The sequence below is a fragment of the Acartia tonsa genome, chromosome 10, assembly GCF_053477335.1.
Source record: "Acartia tonsa isolate MP-2025a chromosome 10, ASM5347733v1, whole genome shotgun sequence".
NCBI lineage: Eukaryota > Metazoa > Arthropoda > Copepoda > Calanoida > Acartiidae > Acartia > Acartia tonsa.
The window spans coordinates 19,830,972-19,857,597 of record NC_137269.1 but is presented as its reverse complement, the minus strand read 5'-3'; the positions used below and the strand labels follow the sequence as shown (position 1 = coordinate 19,857,597).

The window sequence follows — 26,626 nt, the reverse complement described above, 5'->3', positions numbered from 1 at the left end:
TTGTGAACTGCAGTTGATCCCATTATTCTAAAATGAATTTAGTGACTTTAAAATGGGGCATAAGGAAAAAGGATAAGAGGATAAATACTCACCCCTTTTTCATGGTAAAATACTACTTCCCCATCCCTAAATTTAGAAGCAGACGAAAATCAAAAGCCGCCCAGGGCTTTTTGTAAGTCAATCATAAATAATAATGTGAATAAAAAGAAAAGCGATATTTAGCAAACAGCCGTGGGCGGTCAGAATCAGCTGAATGTTCATTATGAAAAAAATTTCCCCCTGTTTAGAAATAGAAGGATTCATCTTTCATGAACAAATTTTTTAAAATAAAAATAAAATTCTATGTAATTTTTAATAAAAACATTAAAACGAAAATATCTAATATATTATATTCTTGCCCTAAATATGGAAATAGTAAAAAGTAAAAAAATATTTTTTAAAATAATTTTTAATCCTCCCATTTGAAAAGTAGTGGAATAGCAATAAATTTTAGCGCGGCAACAGCGCTGAGTAGGCCTCTAGGCCCACTGCCTATTTTCGTCTTCTAGTTGCTTCGATTCCTCTCTTTTATTTTTTTCTCTATGAAATGGGGAAAGTTTAAAAACTTTTGGCCGAAAAATCCCTAATTGTGTCATATTAGAATAATGTACTATTCTAATATGATGTCATTTTTATAGGCACTCTACAAAGAGCTTCTCAGTTTGAAGATACTTATTCTGGTCTGCTTGCAGAAACCAAGCACTTTTTTTTTATCATTAAAATTGTTTTTATGTCTCCTAATATATTTTGTTATTTGCATAATCTTTAATTGATTTGTTTATTTAGCATGTCCAAGCACGAGTTTTCATTTAGGCATCACTTATATTCTAAAACAAATGATAAGTTTTCTTTGTATTAATTTGTTACAAAGTTTCATTCATTTTTTGTCTAACATTTCTTTAGAAACTATAAATAACCTAACCACCCCCTAACCCATACTTTCCTTTAATATGCCGATTTTGGAAACAAATATTTTTTTTAATAAACCGAGCGAATAGTACCCAATATTATGAGACTTGAAGCGGAACATTTTCGAGTCAGAGTGGAACCAGAGAGGTTCCAATTTACTGCTAAAAACTAATGATCTAAAATGTGTTCTAAGAACAAAAAATAGTTCATAACTTTGGGAGATTTATAAAATATATTGGTTATATATTGTCCGGTAGAAACATGACTTCTAGGGGCAAAATTATTATGTCCTTCATTACTTCATTACTATGTTACACTTTCAATAATAAACATAGATCTTTCGGTGAGCACAGACAGACAGACTCAGATCCTGTTACTTTTATATAAGGTTACTGCATTTTCATGCAATTAAATTCTAAGTGATCATTTACCAACAGCCATGAGCATGAAGAAGATGTGTTTGCTGGAAATAGAAATGTTGGGGTGGGTGATGTTGGGAACATTAGAGGAAACAACAAGTAATGTTTTTCTTTATTGTTTTGTGTTTCCAAACAAAATTATATGTATATTTGTGAAATATCATATATGCAGAATGAACATTACAAATGTTTTATAGATAAAAATCAAACCAGTAATCTCACTGATCAAATCTAGAAACAATTGTAATACATGTTATTTATCAACCCTTTCTTTATGACTATGACATAGCAAATGATTTTTTTGTCTTAAACAAATGATATCAATAAGAGCTGGACTTTTTGTTGTATTTCCTGTATGGAATCTTACTTTTGTTTTTTTATATTAGGCTAAAATTTATTTTTTGCCATATAGACTCTATGTAATGATAGTATTCATATCATTCTATTATAAGTGTTATTTCTTATATTTGGCCTTTTAATGCATTGTGGAACTGATAATATACAGCATGACCCTCGAAAAAGTTTTTTTAAGCATCTGCAGCCCATATTTCTCAATGAATTATCAAAAAATGTATATGTCCTTGTTCTCTGTAGATTTCCACATAAGTAGATATAAAAATATTTTTTTTTAATCAATTAACAGCTGAGATTTTTAGAGCCAAAGTTTTGAAAAAGTGGCTGAGGAAAAAGTAACTTTTCAAGAAAAATGTTTTTTTAAAGTGAAATGACGTGTTTTCCTCATAATTTCAATACTTTTTATAAAACTTATATAAAGATGTTTCCAAGAAATTTATTTCATGCTGAAAGCACTTTTTTCACTTGCTCTAAAAGGCATTTTTAGATTAGTGTAAATTGCAAAAACACCCTTACCGAAAGAAATCCTATAAAAAATAGTAGCAAATTGAAAGTTTACATAAACAGAAATCAAACACTTTTAATTTTTTTAAAAATAAGTTTAAAAACGAAAAAGTTACAGCTACAAACTTTTATTAAACATTTAACAATTTAAATGATTTTTATGTGTCTTTAAGTAGTTTGTATAAGTGGGTGTTAATTTATTAGGTCAAATTTGCGCTAATCCTTTCCGATCATAAGGATAAATTGGGGAGGGGTTCATTTAAAGTGTTCACGAAGCTGGGAAAAAGTTGATATATGTCACTGATTAATGTTTTTTAAGAGTACTATTTTGAGAATTAAGTCTTAATTACTTCCCATTTTAAAATAAATCAAACTTTAAAAAAACGAATTTATTCCCTTGAAAACATTGATGTATTTTGTGTTTTATTATACATATCTTAAAACCTATCAAAATCGACAAATAACAATCTTTTTGTTAAGGTTTACTTGCAAATTTAGAGTAGAATAAATTCTTTTGTTACATACATATCAAACTAACCAAAAAGGTTTATAATTTCTTTTTACGGGGAGATTAAACGATTTTTACGGATAATCAAAAAGATATTACCAAATATGGATATAAGGTCAGCTGATTTATAGTTGTCGATTGTAACATAGCATCCTCATCCTATCTCAATAATTACTACTTGCTAAAAAAGCTTCAAACTTCCATAAAAAATTAAAATTTTAAAAATTAAAATTTTTAATGTATAATGTATAAATCGTTTTGGAGGGTGGTGGTATTCTCCTCCAAAATAGTTATAAACATTTCAAGAACTTATGACGAGCTACCCTGTAAAGGAGAACCATACTGGTTCAGCTGTTAGCAAGATCCTATAGAACAGACAAACATACAGACATCCTGTTACATTATTTTAACAATTTATATTTAGGATGTGTGTATTACTTAAATATAATTTATTAACTTAAACAGAAAGAGGGCTACTTATAGTAGATATTCAAAATAAGCTTTAAAACACAAAATAATTTATAAGTTTTAGGTCATGGAAAGGAAACAAGTTTGCAGGTTTTTTGTATTTGTATCCTTTCCATGAACCAAAGTTTTTATTATAAGCGTTTTCTAAGATAGGCATTTGTTGAGTATAACCCCTCTCTCTCTCTCTCTCTCTCTCTCTCTCTCTCTCTCTCTCTCTCTCTCTCCCTCTCTCTCTGTTTTTCTTTCTCACACATTCAGATTTTTACCTGGGGGGTTAGTTGTTAAATAAATATTATTTAATGTATTAAAAGAAACCAAATATAAATTTATATTTTTCTATAAAAGGGCAGAAAAATAGCTTAAAACCAACAAACGACTTTTTTAATAAAAATAAAATAGCCTAAAACCTTTCCCAAAAACTATAAGAAGCTTCACTGTAAAAGTGAACCATATCGTTTCAGCGGTCCCTTCTCTACAGATAAAAAAAGCTTACAACTTTATAAATTAGGATATTGTTAAATCTTTTCATTTAAAACTACCCTTCTGTACAACCCTTCTGTACGTAATTGTATGCAGGGAGGAAATGGATATTTGGCTTTTTATTACATTAGTTCCCAAAGTTAATGACATTTTGTTAGTTGGCTAATTAACTTTGGGGACTTTCATAGAATTTTAATTGGTTGGTTTATTACTTTGAGTGTCCAAATGTTTAAACCACCAAATATTGTTTACAAAATGGGTAATTTTGTGTATATTTTCATTGAAAATATCCATTAATTTATCGGCCATTGTCTTATGCCTCTAATTCCCTGGTTATTTATGTAGCAAGTGGGTTCGTGGGTGGTGCGTTAAGTGTGTGTGTGTGTTATACTACAATAGTGTGTGTGTGCGTGTGTGTGGCAAGATAGGTAAGGTATGTGTGTGTGTGTGTGTGTGTGACAAATTACAATAACTTTTCATTGGAACAAAAAAAATAATGTTTGTTTTTATGGAAAAACTTTAATAAAACAGTTAGGGAGTTGAGTCCATTTTTATAGAAGCAGAAATATAATCTATGATTATGGTTTGGACCCTCTAAAACTGTAATCTACCCTTCCACTTTCCCCTCTCTTGGTGAAGATATCTTCAACGACGATACGATTTTTGAAATATAAGATTCCACTTTTGTCTCTCTTGTTGAAGATATCTTCACCAAGAGAGGCAAAAGTGGAATCTTAAATTTCAAAAATCGTATCGGCGTTGAAGATATCTTCACCAAGAGAGGGGAAAGTGGAATCTTACATTTCAAAAATCGTATCGGCATTGAAGATATCTTCACCAAGAGTAGGGAAAGTAGAATCTTACATTTCAAAAATCGTATCGGCGTTGAAGATATCTTCACCAAGAGAGGGGAAAGAAGAAAGGTAGATTAAAGTTTTAGAAGGTCCAAACCATAATCATAGATTATATTTCTGCTTCTATAAAAATGGATTCAACTCCCTAACTGTAAAATGATTGAATTTTTTGCTGAAGTATATAGCAAATATAATACATTTTTACTTTTTAAACAATTTAATTCTTAAATATCATTCTTTCTATAGATTTAAACACTTTTTCTATTGTCTTTATACCAGCTCAAGCATACCGAAATTTGGTCAATAATTTTATAAAATAAACCAAACTTTTTCATTACATTTTAAAGAAAGTTCGAAGACAAATATTATTAGAGATGTATTATAAAAATATTTCCTAAGTATTGTTTTTTTTGTTTTTATCTGTGAGCAAAGAAATAGCTTATTATTTCATAATTTAATTCTTGCACAGATTTTAACATTATTTTCATGTGGAAATACTCTTTGCATTTTAAACTGATTTTTTTCTAACTTAGTTGAACTTTTAAGGCATTATACTTTGAAAATTACTTTAAAATTACGAAAAGGTAAACGAAAATGCATTTTGAAAAATTAAATTCGCGATCACTTTAAGGTCATATTAAGAAGGGGATATTATAAGGTTTATGGGTAAATGGTTATTAAAAAATGCATTCAATAAAATTTTAAAAGTAATTTTTTATATGTAAAACTAACTTTTTTTAATGCAATAAAAAATGTATCAATTGTTAACTTGCTCTTCTTTCTTATTTGTTTTTTAACTGGTTGATAAAAAGTAATATACTAATAAAAAACTAAGAAATATTTAGCAATATCCAGTTTCTCAAGCACTTTTTTCAAACTTTGGCTTTAAAAATTTCGGCTGTTAATTGATGTAAAAAAAATATTTTGATATCCTTTGATGTAGAAAATTATAGAGAACAAGTACATATGAATCTTTTAATATTTTATTGAGAAATATAGGCTGCAGATGCTTAAAAACACTTTTTCGAGGGTCATGCTGTATGTTTAAAAATTTGGCACTTTGGTTGTTTTATATTGGTTGGTTGATTTTTCTGCTAAAATTTTGTTCTGACATACAGTTCCAGCAAATAAGGATTTTTAAATTTGTTCTTTAAAACCAACCAGGAACAATTTTTATGTAAATTTCTGATCTATCAGATAATAATGATAACACTACATAAATAAATATTTTATCATAACTGCAACTTTATTTTTAGTCTTTATGAGCAGGCCATTAGTCATGTAGGACTAAAAGGAGACAAGAAAACAGTCAAAGCAGAGGCAAAATATACTGACGGACAGGTTGGTAAATCCCCTTTTTAGTACATAGATTGAAAATAGAACTACAGGTGTTTGTGTTTGTGACGGTTTTTAACTTGTCACCTCCCTTGGCTGTTTTAGGAGGGTGTTTCAGAGGTGTTTAAACTGTTTTTAACCTATTTTTAAAACATATATCAAAAATATACTATGACACCAGTAGAATTAAACTGCAGAGCCTAAATTTGAATTAAGTCCCCAATAAACTTTTTTGAGGGGATTTAAAAATTAATTTTACTGTTGATGTGGTCTTTTTTGATCAGAGCAAAAGGTCTTTTTTTATTAGGGTAAAATTCGTAACTTTTAGAGTGTTTTGCTTCATATATATAGTATTCTGGTATAGAGTAAAATTAGGCCTTTTGATTTCATCTAAATTAAATCATAAAAACTTAATTCTTTACAATATATCAATGAATTAACTTTATCATGCTTGTTTTCCATCACTTATTTAAAACACAAAAAAATTGGCTGTAAAGGGTTAAATAGTGAAAGATGACAACAAACGTTTACCAATACAACAAAATTTTTTTTGTCATTTATACAAATATGATAAAATATAAGATTATTTAAACTTATTTTTTAAATATTTTTTAAAAGCATATATCTTTTATGCGTATAGTTTTCATTCTTTTCATTTTAATTAAATAAAAATTATTTAACCACATTGGAAATAAGTCACTTTGTGAAAACACTCGTTTTTGAATTGTAAAAAACTGAAATGAAACAAGGCTTCTAATTGGTTCAGACTTCAGAATAATATGTTTTATTTTAATGTTAAATTTCTTCTATATAAATTATTGTTTTAGAAAAAAATTATTTGCATCGAACAGAGTATAGTTTTTATTATTGTATTGATATAATCTGAATCACATCAAATTGTTCTGTAAGAAACAATTTAACCCCAAACTAAAAAATGCTTTTGCTTCCATCAAAATGATCACAGCAACATATAAAATTGATTTTTAAATCCCCCAAAAAATGTTTATTGGGGACTTAATTCAAATTTGGGCTCTGCAGTCTGATTCTACTAGTGTCATAGTATATTTTTGATATATGATAAAAAAATAGGTTAAAAACAGTTTAAAGAGTCTTGTAAAGGGTCATAGTGAGGTTGATACTTCGGGGGGTAGATACACTCCAATCTGCACTATTCTGAACAGATCGATTAATGGTAATTAAAGTTTTGGAATTGTTAAACTGTTTTTAACCTATTTTTGAATGGGGGGTCAAAAATATACTAGGACACCCATAGAATCAGACTGCAGAGCCCAAATTTGAATTAAGTCCCCAATAAACTTTTTTTGGGGGGATTTAAATAATTAATTTTTAGTGTTGCTGTAATCATTTTGACCGGAGCAAAAGATCTTTTTTTTACTTCGGGTAATATTGTGGCTTACAGAACATTTGGGTATAGTCCTTTCCACGACATCCCTCCATAAGGAGCGATTATTTTAATTGATCGCCTCTTATGACATGGGGCGATGTAATGGCTCCTTGAAAGGGGCGATTTAATAGCCCCTTATAACAAGAGGTGATGTATTGACTCCTTGAAAGGAGCGATTTAATAGCCCCTTGCCCTAAGAGGCGATTAAATGATCCTTTATTGCTCCTTTATCGCCCTTTCTAAGATGATATGTCCTCTTATCCCAAGGGGCTATTAATTTAAAGTGTTCACGAAGCTGGGAAAAAGTTGATATATGTCACTGATTAATGTTTTTTAAGAGTACTATTTTGAGAATTAAGTCTTAATTACTTCCCATTTTAAAATAAATCAAACTTTAAAAAAACGAATTTATTCCCTTGAAAACATTGATGTATTTTGTGTTTTATTATACATATCTTAAAACCTATCAAAATCGACAAATAACAATCTTTTTGTTAAGGTTTACTTGCAAATTTAGAGTAGAATAAATTCTTTTGTTACATACATATCAAACTAACCAAAAAGGTTTATAATTTCTTTTTACGGGGAGATTAAACGATTTTTACGGATAATCAAAAAGATATTACCAAATATGGATATAAGGTCAGCTGATTTATAGTTGTCGATTGTAACATAGCATCCTCATCCTATCTCAATAATTACTACTTGCTAAAAAAGCTTCAAACTTCCATAAAAAATTAAAATTTTAAAAATTAAAATTTTTAATGTATAATGTATAAATCGTTTTGGAGGGTGGTGGTATTCTCCTCCAAAATAGTTATAAACATTTCAAGAACTTATGACGAGCTACCCTGTAAAGGAGAACCATACTGGTTCAGCTGTTAGCAAGATCCTATAGAACAGACAAACATACAGACATCCTGTTACATTATTTTAACAATTTATATTTAGGATGTGTGTATTACTTAAATATAATTTATTAACTTAAACAGAAAGAGGGCTACTTATAGTAGATATTCAAAATAAGCTTTATAACACAAAATAATTTATAAGTTTTAGGTCATGGAAAGGAAACAAGTTTGCAGGTTTTGTTGTATTTGTATCCTTTCCATGAACCAAAGTTTTTATTATAAGCGTTTTCTAAGATAGGCATTTGTTGAGTATAACCCCTCTCTCTCTCTCTCTCTCTCTCTCTCTCTCTCTCTCCCTCTCTCTCTGTTTTTCTTTCTCACACATTCAGATTTTTACCTGGGGGGTTGGTTGTTAAATAAATATTATTTAATGTATAATAAGAAACCAAATATAAATTTATATTTTTCTGTAAAAGGGCAGAAAAATAGCTTAAAACCAACAAACGACTTTTTTAATAAAAATAAAATAGCCTAAAACCTTTCCCAAAAACTATAAGAAGCTTCACTGTAAAAGTGAACCATATCGTTTCAGCGGTCCCTTCTCTACAGATAAAAAAAGCTTACAACTTTATAAATTAGGATATTGTTAAATCTTTTCATTTAAAACTACCCTTCTGTACAACCCTTCTGTACGTAATTGTATGCAGGGAGAAAATGGATATTTGGCTTTTTATTACATTAGTTCCCAAAGTTAATGACATTTTGTTAGTTGGCTAATTAACTTTGGGGACTTTCATAGAATTTTAATTGGTTGGTTTATTACTTTGAGTGTCCAAATGTTTAAACCACCAAATATTGTTTACAAAATGGGTAATTTTGTGTATATTTTCATTGAAAATATCTATTAATTTATCGGCCATTGTCTTATGCCTCTAATTCCCTGGTTATTTATGTAGCAAGTGGGTTCGTGGGTGGTGCGTTAAGTGTGTGTGTGTGTTATACTACGATAGTGTGTGTGTGCGTGTGTGTGGCAAGATAGGTAAGGTATGTGTGTGTGTGTGCGTGTGTGTGTGTGTGTGTGTGTGACAAATTACAATAACTTTTCATTGGAACAAAAAAAATAATGTTTGTTTTTATGGAAAAACTTTAATAAAATGATTGAATTTTTTGCTGAAGTATATAGCAAATATAATACATTTTTACTTTTTAAACAATTTAATTCTTAAATATCATTCTTTCTATAGATTTAAACACTTTTTCTATTGTCTTTATACCAGCTCAAGCATACCGAAATTCGGTCAATAATTTTATAAAATAAACCAAACTTTTTCATTACATTTTAAAGAAAGTTCGAAGACAAATATTATTAGAGATGTATTATAAAAATATTTCCTAAGTATTGTTTTTTTTGTTTTTATCTGTGAGCGAAGAAATAGCTTATTATTTCATAATTTAATTCTTGCACAGATTTTAACATTATTTTCATGTGGAAATACTCTTTGCATTTTAAACTGATTTTTTTCTAACTTAGTTGAACTTTTAAGGCATTATACTTTGAAAATTACTTTAAAAATACGAAAAGGTAAATGAAAATGCATTTTGAAAAATCAAATTCGCGATCACTTTAAAGCCCCTACATCGCCCCTCCATCGCTCCTACATCGCCCCTTCAACGCTCCTTCTCCAAATTTATAATACATTGTACTTTGATGGCCCCTACATCCCTCCTACATCGCCCCTTCATCGCTCCTCCATCGCTCCTTCTCCAAATTTATATTACATTGTACTTTGATGGCCCCTACATTGCTCCTACATCGCCCCTCCATCGCTCCTTCTCCAAATTTATATTACATTGTACTTTGATGGCCCCTACCTTGCCCCTCCATCGCTCCTACATCGCCCCTTCATCGCTCCTTCACCAAATTTATATTACATTGTACTTTGATGGCCCCTACATTGCTCCTACATCGCCCCTTCATCACTCCTCCATCGCCTCTTCATCGCTCCTTCTCCTAATTTATATTACATTGCAACTTGATGGCCCCTACATCGCTCCTACATCGCCCCTACATTGCTCCTACATCGCTCCTACATCGCCCCTTCATCGCTCCTTCTCCAAATTTATATTACATTGCAACTTGATGGCCCCTACATCGCTGCTACATCGCTCCTTCTCCAAATTTATATTACATTGCAACTTGATGGCCCCTACATCGCTCCTCCATCGCTTTTATCGCTCCTCAATCGCTCCTCCATCGCCCCTTCATCGCCCCTTCATCGCTCCTTCTCCAAATTTATATTACATTGCAACTTGATGGCACATGAAGGGGCGATGGAGGAGCGATGTAGGAGCGATGTAGGGGCGATGTAGGAGCAATGTAGGGGCCATCAAGTTGCAATGTAATATAAATTTAGAGAAGGGGCGATGGAGGAGCAATGTAGGAGCGATGTAGGGGCGATGTAGGAGCAATGTAGGGGCCATCAAGTTGCAATGTAATATAAATTTGGAGAAGGAGCGATGAAGGGACAATGGAGGAGCAATGAAGGGGCGATGTAGGAGTGATGTAAGGGCCATCAAAGTACAATGTAATATAAATTTGGAGAAGGAGCGATGAAGGGGCGATAAAGGAGCAATGTAGGGGCCATCAAAGTACAATGTAATATAAAATTGGAGAAGGAGCGATGAAGGGGCGATGTAGGAGCGATGTAGGGCGATGTAGGGGCCATCAAAGTGTACATGTAATATAAATTTGTAGAAGAAGATGAAGGGGCGATGTAGGAGTGATGTAGGGGCCATCTAAGTACAATGTAATATAAATTTGGAGAAGGAGCGATGAAGGGGCGATGTAGGAGCAATGGAGGGGTGATGTAGGGGCCATCAAAGTACAATGTAATATAAATTTGGAGAAGGAGCGATGAAGGGGCGATGTAGGAGCGATGTAGGGGCCATGAAAGTAAATGTAATATAAATTTGGAGATGGAGCGATAAAGGGGCGATGGAGGAGCAATGTAGGGGCCATCAAGTGGGTTGTTATATAAATTAAGGTAAGAGACTACGGAGGGGCGATGGAGAGGCTATGAAGGAGCCATCATGGGGCTATAGCATAGCCTCTTATCATAAGAGGCGATATGAACGCCCCTTTAAAGGAGCTATTAAGAGGCCATGAAGGAGCTATAGCATAGCCGCTTATCATAAGAGGCGATATGAACGCTCCTTAAAAAGGGGCTTTCACATTGCTCCATATGATGAGAGGCTATGCTATAGCTCCTTGAAGGAGCTATAGAAAATCATTGCCCCTTATGGAGGGATGTTATGATACAATAAAAAAAACAATACTCTGTTCATTGGAAATTTTTTTTTTCCAAAACAATTAATTTCATTGAAAAATCTAACATTTACAATAAAACAAATAATTCTGAAGTCTAGTCCTACAATTCAAAAAAAGAGTGTTTTCACAAAGTGACTTATTTTCAATGTAGTTAAATAATTTTCATTTAATTAAAATGAAAAGAATGAAAACCATACACATAAAAGATACATACTTTTTAAAATTATTTTAAAAAATAAGTTTGAATAATCTTATTTTATAACACATTTGTATATGTGACAAAAATAAATTTGTTGTATTGCATAAACATTTGTTGTCATTTAACCCTTTACAGCCATTATTTATGTATTTAAAATAAGTGATAGAACACAAACATGTTAATATTAATTCATTGATATATTATAAAGAATTAACTTTTTAGTGAATTTTTATAGTAAAATCATAAGGCCTAATTTTACTCTATACCAGAATACAATATTTATGAAGCAAAACACTCTAAAAGCTACAAATTTTACCCAAATAAAAAAAGACCTTTTGCTCTGGTCAAAATGATCATGGCAACAGTAAAAATTAATATTTAAATCCCCCCAAAAAAGTTTATTGGGGACTTAATTCAAATTTAGGCTCTGCAGTCTGATTCTACTGGTGTCATAGTTTATTTTTGGATCTACTGCAGTTCATGGTAAAATATTGCTGGTAACGAATGCTTCCTGGTTCCTGGCAACATTACAAGATTCCTGGATCCAGCAGCACGCAAATTCCCCTAAATCCTAGGTTCCTGTTAGCTGGCAATTTTTCACAATTTCTTAGGGGGTAAACAGCAACAATTAATAAGGGACAGTAATCGATGTGCATTCCTAATAGAGGTGGGGTAAGGATTTAAGAGAGTGGGATCTTTACCTTTAAATTTAACTGTTTCTATCTTTCGCGCCAAAATTTGGGCGGTCCTATTTTTTTTATAATATATTAAAAAGGGGGGAGGGGAGAAACATTCGTAATTTTAATCATATTAATTAATAAATTAATTTGTTTCTAAGTGAGGCTCTGAAATCAAACAGTAAAACCAACAATTTGAACGCCTATAGAAGGCAAAACTTAATACTAGCCCCTGTAACCTAAAATAACCTAATCATAAAAAAAGTGCTGCGGCCAGGTTTGATGGTTTAGTTAGGGGGGGGGGGCCCGGGGGGACCAATATTTAAAAATTGAAAAAAAAAATTTAAGAGAATAACACCAACAATTCTAATAGCGTAACTGACATACAGACCATAATAAGAAAAGCTTTACTCTTATGGTAGATATTAATTTGAGTGAAACCATGAAGGTAATTAGATAATGGCGGGAGATTTTTATTTCAAATAATTAAATTCAATCCCCTTTTAAGACTTCCAAATCAAACTAAAAAAGTTAAAAACCTTCCCAGGACCTAGCACCCTTAAAGTTTTTCCTGACTACTTTTATATTGTTACTTTTTACGCCTACGTAAACGTTGTATTATTAACTGTAGATAAAAATCAGAAATACGGAATATTTATCATATTTGTCTTGTCTCACCCCCCCCCCTCTCTCTAATTCATTATTTACATTTGATCAGTTTAAGGTTTTTAATTTACTATGAATTGTTGTAGAACGGAGCAAAATTTATACCTTATCCTAACTCCCCCAATTAGTACCGAGAAACACCACTACCCTCCCACCCCCCACCACATCAGACAAACATGCCAAAAAAGCCACCTCTAATTGTGGGGTAAGTGTAATAAAAGGGAAACGGGAATTAAAAAGGGAAATATTGCTTTTTAACAGGAATATTTCAAACATGCCAGTGGCCAGGAATATGCATAAATTGCCATGCAGCAACCAGAAAAGTTAAACATTGGTAGCTCCAGAATTATTTCTTGTTATGCTAGTTCCAGGAAGCTTCCAATATTGCCAGGAAACAGGAAGCATTCGTTACCAGCAATATTTTACCATGAACTGCAGTAGATCCATATTTTTTATATACGTTTTAAAAATAGGTTAAAAACAGTTTAATGCTATTGATAATTGATATAAAATAAATTTCTTTAAGTATTGTCGTTTTAAATAAAAATACCCACAAATACGACACCAATAAAATGGCAATTAATTTGATTTTATATTTAATGTTTAATAGTTATTTAGTAGTTGTATTATGTACAAGCATTTTATTCTATGATTATCTAAGTTACCTTAGTATTGCAGAAAAAATGATGGTTTGAATCATAGACGTCCAAGGGGGGGGGTGGGTAATGGGGCGATTACCCCCCTTAACGTTTTTGGGGGTGCCATAGGCACCCCCATCCATTTAGTGGGGGGTATTTACCCCCCCAAATAATTTTGGAGGGTAAATACCCCCCCCAAAATAAAAAATCTCTAATAAAAATTTTATTTGCGCGCTTCGCGCGCATTTTTAATACTATATATTTAGATAGATAGATGTATTTCAACATAAGCATACAAAATGATAATAATATTTCTTACACATATTTACGTAATTTTATGCATAGTTTGGTACTTTCATAACCTGGGTTGGCCGTTGCAAAAGCTGGAAGTACCGATTCAAGACAAACATATTCAAATGATTTTTTAAAGTTTCTAGCTACATAGAAATTTTAATCAGATAATTATATTGGATATATACATATAACATATAAATAGGTTTAAATAGAATGAATAAATAGTAAGGTATTAATGATGCTATTTACACTATGATACAGTGGGGTTAGAGAAATTTAAATTTTTAGAGTAAATTAATCTGTTTTTAACCTATTTTTGAATGGGGGGTCAAAAATACACTAGGACGCCTATAGAATCAGACTGCAGAGCCCAAATTTGAATTAAGTCCCCAATAAACTTTTTTGGGGGGATTTAAAAATTAATTTTTAGTGTTGCTGTAATCATTTTGACCAAAGCAAAAGCTCTTTTTTTTACTTTGGGTAATATTGTGGCTTACAGAACATTTTTATATAATTAACTTTATATTGATACAATAAAACAACATTACTCTGTTCATTGGAAACAATTTTTTTTCCAAAACAATTAATTTCATTGAAAAATCTAACATTTACAATAAAACAAATAATTCTGTATTGTATAAAAAGTATTGTTCTATTTCAATTCTTTACAATTAAAAAAAAGAGTGTTTTCACAAAGTGACTTATTTCCAATGTATTTAAATAATTTTTATTTAATTAAAATGAAAAGAATGAAAACCATACACATAAAAGATACATACTTTTTAAAATTATTTTAAAAAATTAGTTTGAATAATCTTATTTTATATCACATTTGTATATGTGACAAAAATAAATTTGTTGTATTGCATAAACATTTGTTGTCATTTAACCCTTTACAGCCATTTTTTATGTTTTTAAAATAAGAGAAAGAACACAAACATGTTAATGTTAATTCATTGATATATTATAAAGAATTAACTTTTTAGTGAATTTTTATAGTAAAATCATAAGGCCTAATTTTGCTCTATACCAGAATACAATATTTATGAAGCAAAACACTCTAAAAGCTACGAATTTTACCAAAATAAAAAAATGCCTTTTGCTGTAATCAAAATGATCACGGCAACAGTAAAAATTAATATTTAAATCCCCCCAAAAAAGTTTATTGGGGACTTAATTCAAATTTAGGCTCTGCAGTCTGATTCTACTGGTGTCATAGTATATTTTTTATATACGTTTTAAAAATAGGTTAAAAACAGTTTAAGGCAAATTTTAATTATTTTTACAGACAAAACATTTTTGCTTATTACAATTAAAACTCTTATATTTATCTAAAGCTTTCTTTTTGATGAGATTTTTAGCGGAATTCTTAGTTTCAGCACACCTTATAGCAGTGTCTAGGTTGTTCCATATTTTAACAAAGCAAACATTAGGAAAAGTTTCTAGAGCTTTATGTTTAGGTAAAGGTACTTTTAATTTCATTACTCTGTTGGATAACATTGGTTTGAATTTAAATTACCCCCCCCAAAAATTTTACCCCATGGGTAAATTTTGGGGTGAGGTAAACTAAATTAACCCCTGCCAACAGATATCAGGGGGGGGAAATAACCCCCCCCCCAAGCAAATTTTACCCCCCGGGTAAAAATTTTGGGGGGGGGTAAAAAAAATTTGCGGCGCGCTTCGCGCGCCATTTTACCCCCCCAAAAAATGAATTCCCCCCCCCACTAAAAAATTTTTACCCCCCCCCAAAATAAAAAGCTTGGACGCCCCTGGATTGAATAAAAAAATATTTATTTAAAATAAAAGTACTCACAAAAAGACACCAATAAAGTGGCCATCAATTCGATTGAAGAAAATAACATATTTCAATGAGTATTCCTTCAATATACTTGATTAATTCCTTGTTAAATTTAAGGAAAAATAATGATTGAAAATTTTTAAAAATTTGGGAGAAGTCCTGGAAGGAGGAAGAGATTCACATTAGAAGGTGTGTGTTATCACATCAAATGGGGATCAGTAATATTTGACATAAAGTCATTTCACATAAACTCATTTCATATAAAACATTTCACAAAAAAAGTATCATTTTGCTTAAATTCATTTCACATAAAGGAACACTTCACTTTATGGCAAGTGTACCTTTATGTCAAATGTACCTTTATGTGAAACGTTCCTTTATGTCAAGTGTATCTTTATGTCACATGTACCTTTATATATAAGCCCAGTTCACAAAAGCATTTTAGAGGTCGACCGAATTTTTCAGTAGGTCAACCGATTTTAGTACAACTGAAATAAAACCCAACCTAAACAAATTCCTATTTTTTGCTTCAATTGCTAAGTTTTTATACACAAAAATAATTAGAGATTGTAATAGTGACCCCATATTATAGATTTACAAGCCTAATTACATTGTTCGGCGAAAAAAAAGTTACTCTATACCAAGTCTCATTTTCCCAATATTTTTAAAATCATTTTCTTATCTTTCTATCCCTGATTATAATCGAGCCAAACCATATCAATAGTTGAACTTTATTAAAAAGTTATTAAAAAGCTGTCTTTTAAAAACTTATAATATTTTTTGTAATTTTATTTTTAAGTAAAAAACAATTAAATCAATTATTTTTTTTGATTTTTTGAAGAAAAAAAAATATATATATTCAGCTAGCTACTCATTGGTATGTATTTTTTAATAAAAATCTAGAATTATAAACAAACTAAAACAAGGAATAATCAGCTGATTTGATTTACGAAAATTCTAAATAGCTTAAAGTTAAAATTATACACCTATCCTTATAATAAAGTAACAGGATGTTTTTTTGTCTGTCTGTACCAAAGTATATTGCTAACTGCTGAACCTATATGGTTCTCCTTTACAGAGTAAATTTTCATAGGTCCTAGTGAGTTTTTGGGGGAAGGGTAGCACCACAAATAGGAAGTTATTTATTAACTTTTATTTTACAAGTTGTAAAAGGGGATCATGGAAGGAAAACAAAGTAGTGGGTTACGTCGTATTTTTACACTAGCATTTCTTCCATTTCTAGCCCCTGCGGGGCAATCATTAACATTTTCCTAACTTAACCTAAAATAACTTATGAAAGCTACTGGGAAAATACGACTAAACCCGCTACTTCGTTTTCTTCCTTCGTTTTTTCCATGATCCTAAAGTTTTGTTTTATTTAACTTTTTAATTGCAAAGTTTTTCTTTAACTAGGGTCAGTCTGTGCGACTGTAAAGGAATAGCTCTTGTTGTTAATTTAAGCATATTAGCTTTGTGTTATAGATTTCAAAATTTGCATGGTGATTCATGTAGAAGTTAGGTACGATTTAAAAGCATAGAATCTCATATATTCTTTATCAGAATGTCCATACGTCCATTTCAAACATATAGAAGATTAACTTCATTAACATCAAATTTTTATTATCCTATTGTTTTTATTTATTTGGAATACTGATTCCTTGGAGACAACAAAGTACAAAGTTAATTATAAGAGAAGCAACTGCATAATAAAGTCCTGAAAATGTAAGTAGGTACTTGAATAGTATGTACATTTATATTCTGTTTTTATAGTTGTAACACTCGACAAGTATTAATGTTCGTTTGTCCTATTGTTTAAGAGCATAGCTTTTATGAATGTTGTTATCCTTGTTATCGTGTAGTTTTTAGAAAAAGAGGTCCACTAGATATCTTTTTCCATTGCATCTATGTCAAATAAGTTTGAACATTATATTAATATTCCGTTTTAAATTTCAGAGGTTAAAAAATGATTTTTAATAAGCCGCTCACTTCTCTCTTTGATTTATAAAAGGTAATATTTTTATAATCCTCGACTGTGGCATAACACGCAGTGCATCAGCTCGTTTTTTGGCAAGGTGATAGGTTCGAATTTCAGCCCCACACTGCGTCATACTTAAGGACGTTAAAAATTGTTCCCATTGCTGCCGTGTCAGGTGTGTGACATAAGTAGTTAGATTAGAGGGGAAGGCCTTGGCCCAAAACAGTTGCAACTCACTACAATGCTTAATTAGTACTTAGAGACATATATGTAGTGACGTGCACAGTGTTGTGCCAGGATGATTGGCAAAGGAGGGGGTAGTGGACTCGTCATTTTCAATTTTTATTTTAAAAAGAAAAAAAAATTTAGGGGGGTGGGGAGGATAAATTTCTGTTGGGAGGGTGGAGAAATCATTCCTCAAAATAGTTAAAAACCTTCCCTGGATCAATTAGGAATCTTAACAGTAAAGGAGAACCATATAAATAGGTTCAATGGTATGTGCTATGGACAAAAAAGGTTTTCTTCTTTATATCCTATCCTCCTATTATATAAGGTGATACGATTTTGTTGTATGAAGCATATAAAGATTTAAGTAACTACTGAACCAATTGGGTTCTTTTTTATGTAACCTTCTCATAGGTACTGTTTTAGTTTTTAGGCTATGTTAATTTCCGATTTTACATCCGACCCCCCCCCCCTTACAGAACAACTATTTTAGGTTAGGTTAGGTTTTATGCTAGGGAGCCGAGCGCTGCACCCAGAGTTCATAGTTCTGTCAGGGGAGGGGGGGGGGGGGTTTGTAAAAATTTCAAAAAATATTTCTAAGAGGATATTACCACCATTTCTGCCTTTTTGATTACAGAGCCCTTAGATGAGTATTTTATAAAGCAGTAGGATTTCCTTTGCAGTGTAGCTTCCTATAGGTCCAGGGAAGTCTCTTGAGGCTTCTCTTGGCGTATCCGCAAGTAAAAGGTTGTAATCATTTATGAAAGGTGTAGTTGCTTTTATTTTCCTTAGCTTCTCTTGTAAAAAGTCACAATGTGAAAATGGACAGACAGACAGACATTTCGAATTATAGAGTAACTTTGCAACTAAAAAGTATTTACTATTTTAGAGGTTGCGTTTAGCCAAGGAGGAAATCAACCCAACGAGATGAAATTCAATGTTATTTGCAGCACACAAGAAAAATCTTCGACGTGTAGTAATAAATATAATAAGAATGTGTGTGTGTTTTAGCATTTTTTCCTTACCAAACCAATGAAAATATTTTGATACCATTTTCTTTTAAAAATTAAATAATCTGGCCTAGCACACATCCCTCTTATAATTAATACTATATATTTCAAAATACTATTTTCTAAAGATTATTAATACCATATTCATGTGATATTTAGAAAAGAAATTTATTTGATTAGTAGAAAACCTACTCTAAATTGATATGTCCGTCTAACTAAGTGTTTTGATTTTTTTTTGGATAAAATTATTTGTGTCCACTGTCCATAAATGAAAGGACTAGTATCTTTACTTTCTATGTTTTAGCAAGAACTTAAGTTACGGTTGCTCTAAACTTAAAGGCTGTTTAATTGTAGATAAAGACTCATGTAGCTCAATTGCATTATTAAATATGCTTCTGAATTTATTCCAGATGATTCATCAGATTTATTAGCATTTCTAAATCTTAATTTGTTATTCTGTTTGTTTTTTAGCCATCTTTTAATTTTTGTGCGGGATGTTGTCAACCATGTTTTATTATTAATACATTCTATTTTATTGTAAATCAACTTTCACAAGCTTTATATTTGACAATCTAAATCAACAGCTTGGATTCTGTCATAGAACTATCCTGTATGTTAACTTTTTTAATAAGTTTTAATCAACAAAATCACATGTAAGGGGGAGGGGGCAGAAGTGACAATTAATAAAACCAAAACTAAAAGTCGAAGGAACTCCACTAAAAAAGAGTTACAGCTTTGAGATTTGGCATGGCAGTTGCTTTTATGGTACAGTATGGAACTGCGGAGAAACTGCCGCTCCCGCCGAAAACCGCCGAAATGTTTTCCTTTTTTAGCCAAATTAGACAATTTTCAATCATCTTCATAAAAAATTCCCTTATTTGCACTTGACACTTGACATGTTTGAAGTATTACTAGTGTCAAGTGAAAAGGCAAAATAAAATTCGGTGGGAAACAGCGGTTTTTGACATGAGCGACAGTTCCTCCACTGTCTCTTCAGAGTTCAATATTGTACCTCTTTAAAGAAACTGCCATACCAAATCTCAGAGCTACATCTCTTCATTTAATTTGGTTTCTTTGACTTCTAGTTATGGTTTTAAAAAGTGTCACTTCCGCCCCCCCCCCCCAATTTGAAGCATTAACATTTAGAAAGAAAAAAAACTGTTTTCAATGTTTCTATTATAACTATTACGTATTTTACTTAATTGTGATTTTATAATGCAAAGCAAATATATTATAAAATATATTAATCACTTCAATCAATCATTTTTATGTATTAAGAGCATGGCTACTTTATAACTAGAGTTCTGTTATTTACGTAAATGATTACATTAAAAGGTGTGTGTCTATCATTCCGAGAACTATCAAATTTCGACATTTTTCTTGCGTGTTTGCTGTGTACATATGTGTTCTAACTAGACTTTTTAAACAGTAGAAGAACGCTGAAATTTGGCATGTAGTTGCTCTTATTAGTGTAATAAACAGATTAATCCCTGCACATGTTTCAAAATAATTGGCGAGAAATAGCAATCGATTACTTATCTTTTTAGTTCCACATTGTACCTAATTAAGCGCAATTACCATGCATATTACATAATTTAAGTGTTTTAATCCTTTCTTAAAGTCTCATGACTCTAATCCTGCTGGCAAAACAGCCTTTTCAACTTTGTTAATGAATTGGTAATTAACTTATTAATCAGATTTTTAACCCTTAACAGTCAGGCCCCTTGATCGGTTGGGGGGGGGGGGGCTATTATCTCAGTTTCTATTAGAGCTAGAGGGCTAAAAAATTTTGTGCAAGTTTCCTGAGCTTGATCTTTAAATCATTTTAATGGTGGTTTAGATCGGGGCGCGCCAAATTTCAGCCAATCACAGCGCGGTATTTTAAAAATGCTGCGCTGTGATTGGCTGAAATTTGGCGCGCCCCGATCTAAATCACCATTAAAATGATTTAAAGATCAAGCTCTGAATTTCTGACCTTAAGTAAGTCAAAGTCAATTTTCACTGTCTTCACCCTTTTATTTAACAACCTTTGTTTTTAGGTCCTTTTTACTTCAAAATTTCAAACAGCTGTAATTTTCTTATTTTTACAGCTAAAAGTACAATTTTCTTTGCAGAAAATGTTTATTTATATGTAAATTTTATATTTGAAATATCAAAATATAAATTTCAGCGGCTGCAGCTGTACTTGGCAGCTGCCGGACGCCGTAGGCGGATCTTCATGAAATTTTAATACGTTATGGAGACATGTGGGATAAGCTTAAGTTCAAAATTTGAAGTCTCTAAGTCAAAAATTGCGGCCACAGGAGCCTCATAAAGATTTCTGAAGACCTGGAGGATCAGGACCTGCAGGATCATACCTGGAACCTATAATAGTCTTAAACACCTGTATTTCGTATGAGGATGTACTTCTAGAGGATATTTTAGTATTTTGGTAAGATAAAATGCTTTGTTTAAGTCAAAGAAATATTTTTGCGCTTTTCCTGGATGACCCTGCCAGGTTTGCTGGCATCCTGTGCCCGCCAGGATGAAGATATCAAAAACATTCCAACTCTCAGTTTTGTGTCATACCCAATACTTAAAAAGTCACGCAGTTTGGGCTCTTTATCTTTCACAAACATAAAATGAGATAGAAAAAACTGGAGCCGACTGTTGAGCAAAGCTTTTCTATAATTAGGATCGGTCCGTAAAGGATAGCGTTTTTGGTCAATTTAAACAGGTTATAATTGTCCTATTGATTTCAAACTTTTAATGCTGATTCCTGTAACAGTTACTTAGAAACCGCAGCAACACTATAAGCATTACCAGAAAGTCCATACTTCCACTTAAAATAAGCTGATCTTTTAATTTTGGACTATAAAAAATTTTGTATTTTAAAATTATAATATTCATCTGAATTTTGGTATACTGATTCCTATTACAACATAGTACAATATTATAAGCAAAGTATTATAGTCAAGTCATATAAAGCTGTTTTGAAGCAAATTTACTTACAATTTTGTTTAGACTTTAATGCATTAAAATTCTGCTTATTCAGTTCTGACACTCTACAAGTGTTAAGTTCGTTCGTCTTTCCATTTCAGTGCTTCGCTTTTATGGATGTTATCATCCTTGTTGTATTAATGATTATACAGTTAAAGCTTTAAAATGTAAGCATTTCCATAGAGAAAGCATAATCAATACATAAGATTACATCAGGCATGTTCAAATGTTATAAATTTCAAACTTGGCACGATGATTCCTGTAATAAAGGCTTGTGAAGATGATTTCTGTAATAGGCATTAGGGGACTATGCACGTAAGAGAGCAAGTGATGCTAAGCACCTTCCAGCAGTTATTCTAAATATTTTTTTTGTGAATTTACTGGGGTTATGTTTGATATAGTTATACCAATAAAGTTTCTCCATGGTTTTCTAACAATAAAACTTTGAAATGTTAAGAATTTTTTGATGAAATTTAATAAAATGTTTTGTTGAGTTTAAAGGTTTAAATAAAATAAAACACCAAAACATAAATTACGAATTACACTAATAAAACTATCTACAATACTACAAGTTACCATCCCTTTTTATAAATTAACATTTTTAATTGAAAAACTACTTTTCTGTCACATCAGTTTGAACAAAACATTTGATGATATATAGCCAAAAAATGCCTTACATTAAAAGTTTGTTTCACACAAAACCATGGTAAAACTTTAAAAAAAAATTATATGACGATATACCTAGTATATTTATCAAAAACATTTAGAATCACTTCCTCTCGTTCGTGCATACTCCATTTAGCGTGTATAGCAACTGTACATTTTTAAGTTATTCTCATATTAACTTTGATTTTTGGACCATCAAAACATATTAGGCACTTTGTAATATTATATTCAATATCAGCTGCGCTCTGGCATCTAGGGGATTGTATATTCTGAAAAAAAGGGGGGTGGGTGGGTGTAATTTACCCTCCATCTTATTTTTTTCCAAACAAAAAAATAAAATAAGATAATTAATCTTTAGTGTTTAATTTTATATACACTTAAGGGGGGTGGGGGTTAAATTCGATCCCCCCTTGTTTTAATTTAATTTCAAAAAATAAGTTTTAAAAATCTAAAGGCATGAGGAAGTGGTACCCTCATCAAAAATAGCTAAAAACCTTACGCGATCAAAGAGAAGCTACACTGTAAAGAAGTGTCGTATCGGTCCAGCAATTAGAGATCCATAGCAACAGATAAACACAGAGAGATCCTGTTACTTTTCAATAAAGATTAAAAGTATGACATTTTCAAACTTTACTACACCTTATGGGTAGTTCCACAAAATGATTTAAACAAAAAGTTAAAACTTCTCTTAATTTTAAAAAAATTCGTGGAAACCCTTTCAATTAATACCAGTTAATCACATTTATAATGTTTTAACTCAAAAACCTTCAACATTATTAAACACAAAGCTTTTCTATAATTAGGGCAATTCCGTCCGTTACGGTTAGCTATTTTCATTTATTTATGCAGGTTAGAATTGTCCTCTCGATTTCAAACTTTGAATGATGATTCCTGTAGTAGTTAGGTACGATTTAGAAAGCGTAGCAACTCTAAAATCGTTGCCATAATGTCCTTAGGCCCATTTTAGACATGTTGATTATTAACTTTTTTAACAACTTTTCCAAAGGTCTAGTTTGTATGGTAACAAGTACGATACCACCAACAAGAAGCAAAGCAAAAAATACAATATAATTCCAGAGCGAGGTGACAATGGGCTGTTTATTTCACTATTCCCTAAAGTTTTATAATGAAGTGTTCTTATTCGTTAACTTAACAACTTTGGGAACTTTTAGTTGATTTTAATTGCTTGGTTTATTAAGTTGAGTGTTCAAACGTTACAACCACTAATCTTAATCTAAAGAAGGGGTAATTTTTTATGTTATCATTGGAATTGTACATAAATTTATCGGCTATTGTCTTATCCCTTCAAGATCCCTGATAAAAATCTATTAGAATATCAAGAAAATTTAAAAAAATAATCTGTTATAATAATCTTTGTTAATGTTTAATACGTACATATGGAATTAAAGAGCAGCTCCACACATTAAACCATTGAACTAAACAAATATATGAAATATCTTATTTCATTTTATTACAAATCATTTATAATTTCGAAATTAATAATATATGCTACTGATCTTTAAATGTTTTTTTTGTTTACAAGTTTTTAAGCAGAGTGAGTTAGAGCAACGTCAAATACGGTTGAAAGATTGTCCATTCAGAGATTCGTTTCAAATAGCTTTTGTTGGATTCTCTCCCTTTACCCAGCAACGAGGGGGTCAGCTGGGTGTCCTTTGCAACATCATTGTTTCCTAAAAAAAACAACACAATACTTAATCAAAGAGGGTAATGCATAATTTACTTTTTCTGTTTATGGAGGAAATAATTTCTTATTTGAAACTACATAGTTAAGATACACATGTCCAATAAGTTATTAAGTATTAGCGGCTATGCTTATAAAAGCCTTAAAGAAAGAAAGAGACTTTTCTCCAACAATTAAAAACAAACTTTACGACCTTTCCAAATAAACCAAAATATAATTCATCTCGTTCGTGAATTGTCCTTTTTTTTGCAAGTCTTTAAGAAATAAAACTTGCATTTAAACATTTCTTCATATTAACTAAAACCTCTTTCTGCCCTAAAAAACTTAAACTGTGTAGATACTGTAATACTACGACCTAAAATAATAGAGTTGGAGTTTTATGATTGAAGGAGAAGCTGTGTATATTTACCTTTATATAGGATGTAGTGTGCAGAGAAATTTTAACTTCTTTTATTTAATTGTTGATGAAAGGTGTTGCATAAAAGTGCTTAAAGGTCCATCAGCTTGCCATTGCCCTAAAATTTAAAAAAATCATAATTAACAATCCTTATTATAACAGGATATCTATCTGTCTGTGTGTAATGAAGAATCAATATATCAATATGGTTCTCCTTTATATTCTGAACAGGTCTAGGTTAGGTTTTAATATATTTTTAAGGAACAGTACAACCACTTTCTCCCAACCCCCCCGAAAATTTTTTTCTTCTTATAAAATTTAGATTTCAAAATTTAAGCATAAGAAAATAATTTGAAATCGCCAAATAAAGTAATTGAATCTCCAATGAATAATGTATAGCATTCTTTTGGTATGATTAAGTGAACGACATAAAATTCATTAAAAATAAGATGTACAATGTACATTAATTACACTGTTATCATCTTTATGTATAATAAAGTAACAGGATGTTTGTCTGTATGTTTGTACCGAAGGATCTCACTATCCGCTGAACCGATCGGGTTCTCCTTAACAGGGTAGCTTCTCATAGGTCCCGGAAAGGTTTATAAATATTTTAAGGGAGGTTACCACCACCCCCCAAGAGAAATAATAATAAAGCGAAATTTTTATTTTAAGTAAAGAGACTCCTACGTAACATTGCGAGGTATCGTATAAAGAGACTATTACGCTACATATCGTAGAAACTTGAACGCAACAAAAAAAACAAACATTTAAAGTGCCACTAGAGTCTAGAAGCGATAGTTAAAGATCTCAAACAATTGCTTCTCCAAATTTAGTTTTACTTATCAGGGAAGCTGTATAAAGGGGGGGCGTAATGACATTTAAACTTAAACAGTAAGCAAAATGGTCTAAATATTGAGCTAGATTCTTCAAACTTGGTACATAAGCCTAGTCCTATAGGTACTACATCTAATTGAAAAAAAAAATTAAATTTCTTCTTTTAAGGTTAGGTAAGAAAACCCTGCGGAAATGAGATTTTTAGGCCTGTTTTGGTGTAATTTGATGTAAAAACTTACTTTTAATTTTTTTCTTAAGTTTTTTCCTTGAATACTGTATGTCTATTCGTAAGAACATTATTTAAGATGATTCAGCAAGTTTTGGACCAAAATTCAAAAAACCTATTCTATATATATGACACACAAACTTTAAAAAAAATACACTTTACTCCTGCTTGCCACCCACCTAGCCATCTGGGGTTGGTCTCCGACTTGCTGAATCATCTTAGATAATGTCCTTGTGTATAGACACAGTGTATTCAAGAAAAAAAATCAAGAAAAAACAATTAAAGGTAAGTTTCTACATCGAAATAGACAAAAAAAAGGCCTAAAAACCCCATTTTCGCCCATTTCCGCAGGGTTTTTCTTACCTAACCTAACCTAAAGATAAAAAAATTTGATTTTTTTGCCATTTAGATGTAGTATCTATAGGGTTAGGCTTATGTACCAAGTTTGAAGAATCTAGCTCAATATTTAGACCATTTTGCTCACTGTTAAAGTTAAATGTCATTACGGCCCCCCCCCCCTTTCTTGGAGTAGTTAAGCTATTTTTAACCTCGCTTGGGGCTAGAGTTTAGAGGTGGTGAAGTAACTAGTCCTATTGTATTTATTAGAAATATTTTTGTCTGAAGCTTTATGTCTTGGGTAGGTTTTAGACTATTATTCTCGTCAAGAGGCTAGGGTTAAAGCAGATACAGATATTTTAAATCCCTTTTGATAAATATTATCATTGTACTAAAATTCATATTTACACCCGCAACAGTAGCTTAACATGTAACGCATCCGCTCATAATCGGTGAGGTGAAAGGTACGAATCTCGGCTTAACACCACTTTATAACTAAAGACGTTAAAAATGGTTTCTACTACAGCTATATCAGTTGCGCGATATT

General features: G+C 31.4%; 2 protein-coding genes and 1 long non-coding RNA gene across 7 annotated transcripts in view; 2 read left to right on the top strand and 1 right to left on the bottom strand.

The window, feature by feature from the left end:
* LOC145330498 (tubulin polyglutamylase ttll-4-like) overlaps nt 1-26,626 on the bottom strand; it is a 436,474-nt gene that overhangs the window by 100,113 nt on the left and 309,735 nt on the right. The gene's annotated exons all lie outside the window — the stretch shown is intronic.
* LOC145330501 (uncharacterized) overlaps nt 1-26,626 on the top strand; it is a 29,408-nt gene that overhangs the window by 534 nt on the left and 2,248 nt on the right. Inside the window, exons 2-4 of the mRNA XM_080175132.1 lie at nt 826-852; nt 1,386-1,466; nt 5,792-5,876. Of these exons, the coding sequence (XP_080031258.1) occupies nt 827-852; nt 1,386-1,466; nt 5,792-5,876 (192 nt within the window). The 5' untranslated portion in view covers nt 826. The remainder of the gene's footprint in view (nt 1-825; nt 853-1,385; nt 1,467-5,791; nt 5,877-26,626) is intronic.
* LOC145329607 (uncharacterized) lies at nt 19,434-20,179 on the top strand. The gene is made up of 2 exons (XR_013882973.1): nt 19,434-19,589; nt 20,070-20,179. It is a non-coding gene; the product is annotated as an uncharacterized LOC145329607 (long non-coding RNA).